Consider the following 6,062-nt stretch of genomic DNA (forward strand, 5'->3'; position numbering starts at 1 on the left):
TTTTTGAAATGAAACTGACATATTGACCCAAAAAATTGATAGACGTAACAAGACTCAATATAGTTATAATCATCAATCTCCAGTGTCAAACTTTATCAGAGCTAATACGAGTGGTTAAAAATTTTAAAATCCATTAGATTAACACAAAATATTATTTTAATGTATTATGTCGATAATTTTTAACTCATATATACACCTTTAACTGACATTAGGACAAGGAAGCGTCAAATATATATCAAGATATACATTGAGATATGTCCATACTTATTTTTTTAATTAAACTTTGATTTGTTGATAAACATATGCTATATATTTAATACAAAAGTATATATTTCATCCTCTAATTTTAGGTAATTTTTTCTTTTAGTTTTTAAATTTTGTAAAGTACATTTTTAGTTGCTAACATTGGCATGTGAGTTTCATTATTATTTTTTTTTATGCAATGAAATTTCATTATTAGAACAAAGAGAGCATCAAATATCAAGACATATGCTAGTACATTTTTTTAATTAAGACTTTGACAGGAAAGATGTATATTTAATCCAAAACCTGAAAAGGACTTAAATCTAAAATTTTGAGAGCATCAAGTAACTGAAATTATGTTAGGAATCACATCATAAAAAAGCTTACACAGATACACACATGTTCGCACTTAACTTCAACCATAATCAAACGGTCAAGGAAGAAAAAACATAATCAAGATGAATGAATCTGTGTATATGCAGAAAATATTTTTGGAAAAGCTGCCCACACAATGTTTAAATCTCACCAAATCAACTAACTTGTTATATAAAAAAAAATCGTCAAAAAAATCAATTCTAAAAGAATTCCAAAATAACATAACAAGCCGTAGATTTCATAAAATCATGAGGGTAGAAAAATGAGTTTCCATTAATAAACAAAGAAAATGTAAAATACTAACACGTCGAATTTAGGAAAAGTGAGTAATTCCCACCAATCTTATGAGTCAATGTTCAAATCTCTATTAAAAGATGTAAGTTGACTGCGTTCTATTTTTTTTTTTTTGGTAAAAAGATGAGTATATTATCAAATAAGAAATAGCTGCAAGTTTAATATTAAAACAGAACCAACGAGATAACTAAAGAAAATAAAAGGGAGGAAAATAGAGCCATTAGAACCACATTACTGAGTTCTATAGTTATTAAAGCCTTATAAGAACATGAAGACATCTTGATCAAAAAGATGATTTTATGTAGGCCAGAAGCAAATTTTCTGATTGCGCCAAATTCCACTATGTTTCTACGTGGAACATGATTATTTTAATAGAAAAATAATTGTACTGTACAAAATTAAAAAAAGAAAAAAAAAAAAGGAGAAGACATTGAAAAGAACACTACTGAAGCAGAGCTTCCCCACACCTTCCCCTCTCTTCAATACGGCTAGCCGGCTCTGTTCCTCTACAACCGAACACGCCCCGTCCGCCATCACCTCCTGCTTATACTGCGCCTCCTGCTTATCGTGCGCCGGGCGCACCTTTCTCCCCCTCTTCTTGTCCCTTCCTTCATAATCACCCACTTCTCCGTTCTCTCTCTTCCCCAGATCGTTGCTTCAGACCTGGGTGGGTTCCGGAGCTGGGGCTAGGGTTAGGGTTCTGAGATGTGGGATGCTTCAGGCATTGATGAATCTGTTCTCTCTCTGTTGGAAGCCATTCGGGCGCGGTGCTGATGCTATTGGAGCTGTTGGGAGCACTTTCGGGGGTGGTGCGGGCTGTAGAGAAGGGAAAGACGGCTTGCTCTGGTTCCGAGACTTAGGCAAGTATGGTTCCGGCGATTTTCGATGGCCGTGGTTCAGGCGAATCACGTTCTCGAAGACCAGAGCCAGATCGAGTCTGGTCCTCTGGGCACCTTCGTGGGCGTATACGATGGTCATGGAGGACCCGATGCATCTCGATATGTTTGCGATCACTTGTTTCGGAACTTTCAAGGTTCTTGATTCTGAATCGTCTTTTAACTCTTGCTATGTAGGCCTGATTTACTTCTGGTCCCTGTGGCATTCAATTCGCCACGTTTTAGTTCTTGTTGTTTCGTTACATTCACGGGTGGGAACTTTTATTTGTGATTTTCATCAATTCACTTTTCCCAAACTTTCCCCCCCAAAAGTTATGCTTTTCATCGGTCTTTTGAGTGTGAGATTTTGTAGAATCGAGAACAGTTCAGACGTTCAATCTGAATGATAGTTACTATTTCCTACAAACGTTCATTGAATTTCTTATTTTTCTCCCGTTTTTTGAATGCTTTTTTTATTTTTTTATCTTCGATCCATTGAGAAGTGGGAACAGGATGGCGATTGGTTATCTCGAAAAGTCTCAAGTTTAGTCAGTTTTGGACCCTTTTGGACCCCTCCTCTGGTTTGAAGGCCAATAATTTTTTTTTTATCGTTCTGCCTATAATTGTTGTTCCTTTTAGGAGTATGGTTGGACAAAAGGGTGTTAGAATTCGACTCAGTGATCATCTTTTTCTGTTTATAAAGGATCCCTTCTTATGTTAGCCGTCTTAGACTTCATCTTTATGCAGCAATAGCCGCTCAGTCACAGGGAGCCGTGACTGCTGAGACTATTCATAGAGCATTTCTTCAAACAGAAGAGGGATTTACTTCTCTCGTGTCAGAATCATGGAATACACAACCTCAGATTGCAACTACTGGGACGTGTTGTCTAGTTGGAGTGATATTTCAGCAGACCCTCTTTGTGGCAAATGTTGGAGATTCCCGTGTTGTGTTGGGTAAGAAAGTTGGCAACACTGGAGGTATTGCCGCAATTCAGCTATCTACTGAACATAATGCAAATCTTGATGCAATCAGACAGGAACTGAAAGAATTACATCCGCATGATCCTCAAATTGTTGTCCTCAAACATGGAGTTTGGAGAGTCAAAGGCATTATTCAGGTGATTCTATGTACTTCTGCCCTTTAAAGGATTGGTTTTCCTGTGGTCAAACAAATATTGGTTACTTATCTTCTTGGATATCAAAATTAGGTGATAGGTAGTAGGTTTAGAAGCTAATCAACACATACCGTTAGGTAATATTCTTCTTATCGTCAAAAAGTATGGGGTATGGGCGGCGGGTATTTATTTTGAAGTCTACATGTATCTAAAGACTAGAGACAATTCTGTCAGTTTGTTTACTTTCCATGGACTACAATATGCATATATATTATTTATGTGTTCCAGTTATGACCAATGACCTAATTAGAATTTTTAAGAACTTATGTGTCCATTTCTTAGTCTATTTCTTTCTTTCTTTCATTTAATTATCCCTTTCCTTCCTCTGTTTATTTTTCCTAAAGTTTTGGTGATATGTTCTCTGGTCCCCTGCCATTGCTGGATATGATTTCAACTTATATTTAAAGATATATTTCTATATGTTTGTATGCAATCTATGCTGTAGACCTGTCTTATATTAGCAATGTATTTTTATTTCTCTCCTTGTTTGATTTGACGCATCAAATTGTATGTATTGTTAGTTTTAGGTTCGCATGTCTGGAATAACTCTTGCAACTGTAATCTTATTTGTCAGTTTTGCTTTCCACTCTCCAAATTGATTACCTTACCGTTTTTGCCTCTTCTATGTTTGTATTTGGTGCAGGTTTCCAGGTCTATAGGTGACGTATATATGAAACATGCGCAGTTCAACCGGGAACCCATCAATCCAAGATTCAGACTTCCAGAGCCAATGAACATGCCTATCTTGACTGCTAGTCCAACAATTCTTTCTCATTCTCTCCAACCCAGCGATGCCTTCCTTATATTTGCATCAGATGGTTTATGGGAGCACTTGAGTAATGAAAAAGCAGTGGATATTGTCCAGAGCAATCCACGGCCGGTAAAATTCTGGTCTCTTGTATTTTGGTTTTCTCATTGTACACATGTCTGCACTCAATATTACTTAGTTTATTGTTTGTTCACATGCGTTCTTAATGGCCGTAATGTTTTGTCTTTAATGTGCTTTGCACTTTATTGAACCCATTGATTGCGTCAAGAGCAACATAATGAGCTATCTGAGGTTAAGCTTGTGTCCTTCGATCAAGTGATAGTTGCAGGAAATAAATTTTCTTTACATGATTTATATGGTCTGGCCTTGTCTGAAAGTTCATCTTTACTTCCTATCATGCTCTGTAGTTGATGTGTTGTAACTTGTCATCAAAGATCATTGATTTAGGCTGATTAGGGCTAGTGTAATAGTTGTGAAAAGACTTCTTTCAGTAATTTTCAAAGGCATAGCTTGACAAGCTATACAATGTTTTTCCTTTTTGATAAGCACAAGTGATGCACGTTCATTGTCCCTGTATGTTACTTAGTTTTTTAAGTGATAGGCTGATCGTTAATCAAGAAGTTGCTAGATTCATAGTTTGAATTTTTGCTTCTAGATTCGTAGTTTGAATTTTTGCTTTGGTCAATACAGCTGCCAATAATGTGATAATGTGTTCATCAAGTCTACTTCCATGTTGATTTTGCTCTCAGTTACCTACTGCGTTTACAAGTTGTTCTTTTTTGGGAGAGGGGACTATCAATGGAGACCGTTGTTCTCCACTATTTCGGCAGCCCCATTGCAAGTTTCATGGGTGGAAAGATCACATAAAGTTGTTAAGGTGTCTATGAACACCACATATGTTGATTTCTAGGTCACTGCCTTCTCCCCTCTTTTCTCTCTTTTCTTTACACTGAAAAAGAGGAATCATGAAAGCCATTATGTGTTTCAGCAACACATGATTCTTTAAAGGCTGGGGAGCATGTAAGACTTGAGAAGCCTGATACATGTAAAATCTGTAACTGCAATTCAGAATATTGCTGGCTTGTTATTGTTCTAGAAGAAAAGTGGTGGGTCAATAGGTGGAAATTGGGGGGGATCATTTTGTTCTTTGGCTGTGCATTGGCATTGTAGTCCTGAGTAAGTCCATTGCCAATATTGCCTATCTCGAAGTTATGGTGCTTGTAATTTCTGTTAATGCAGGGTAGTGCCAAGAGACTTATCAAGGCTGCCCTCCAAGAAGCGGCAAGGAAGCGAGAAATGCGGTACTCAGACCTCCGCAAGATTGACAAGAAGGTTCGACGCCATTTTCACGATGATATAACTGTTATTGTTTTATTCTTAAACCACGATCTTATATCCAGAGGCAGAGTGATAGACCCTCCACTTTCCATTCGAAGTGCTCTTGATCACTGACATATATGAATGTAAACATGGTGTCTTTAAGAGTCTTATGGGCAGCACTCTGATAACTGTACCCGTAGCAGAAGATACATCATTGCTACTCGGCTGGAATATATACAATTTGACAGTGCATATGGAACCTTTGGCTGCTGATACTGAGACCACTTATTGATGAGGCTCGAATTCATAACATATTAGAAATTTAAGAGGAAAAAAGAAGTAGTAATAATTTTTGACACTACGGACGCCCATTATAGTTCATTTGAATTTCTTGATGACAGTCTTTGTTCAAATTTCATGGTGGAGCAGACTAAATTATTTGACAATAATGCTGTGGAAGTTTAGCGCATGGTAAAGCATCTTACGTGATAGGAAGCTTATGCTTTGCACAGATTTACTTATTTTCGTTTTTCTTGCAGCAGAAGTGAAAATTTTAGATATAATGTATACCTTTTTTGGGGGGTTGTCTGAAGGAGAAAATTAGAGTGTAATTTTTTAGCTGTTGTGGATAAACTGTTTTGTCACTCTGGAGTTAATTTTGAGGTTGAGTTTAGGTGTTATAATTTTCGTTGTGAGAAATGATTAGCTGAATTTTGAGTAGTGTTATTGATAATTGATTTAGTTGTTCAAGAGAATTATAGTTTTGGAGTTTTGCTGCCCCAAAAATATCTTATACTTGAATAACTGCATGAAAAAGCAGCATATTGATTATTGGTAAAATTAAGTTGCTATGTGACGTGCCTTAGAAGGTTCAGCTTTTCTAAGGATCATTAGTTTTTCTTAATGGCTGCTCTGTGTGTCTTTCATTTTTATGCGATTGCACCTCCTTGTTTTATTTTTTTCTTTTGATAAAAAGAATCATCTTATTGGCTAAAAAGTACAAGTTTTTAT

At 36.5% G+C, this 6,062-nt stretch overlaps 1 protein-coding gene across 1 annotated transcript; it reads left to right on the plus strand.

Annotated features, from left to right (window-relative positions):
- Nucleotides 1-1,372: 1,372 nt before the first annotated feature.
- LOC129299168 (probable protein phosphatase 2C 42) lies at nucleotides 1,373-5,738 on the plus strand. Its single transcript, XM_054937623.1, is given in 5 exon segments — nucleotides 1,373-1,793; nucleotides 1,796-1,945; nucleotides 2,535-2,905; nucleotides 3,606-3,842; nucleotides 4,971-5,738. Coding segments are annotated over 5 exon segments (1,140 nt in total). The 5' UTR covers nucleotides 1,373-1,624; the 3' UTR covers nucleotides 5,184-5,738.
- Nucleotides 5,739-6,062: the final 324 nt, after the last annotated feature.

The sequence above is a fragment of the Prosopis cineraria genome, unplaced genomic scaffold, assembly GCF_029017545.1.
Source record: "Prosopis cineraria cultivar Desert tree isolate PC_DT_omini unplaced genomic scaffold, ASM2901754v1 PC1063, whole genome shotgun sequence".
In the NCBI taxonomy this organism is placed as follows: domain Eukaryota; kingdom Viridiplantae; phylum Streptophyta; class Magnoliopsida; order Fabales; family Fabaceae; genus Prosopis; species Prosopis cineraria.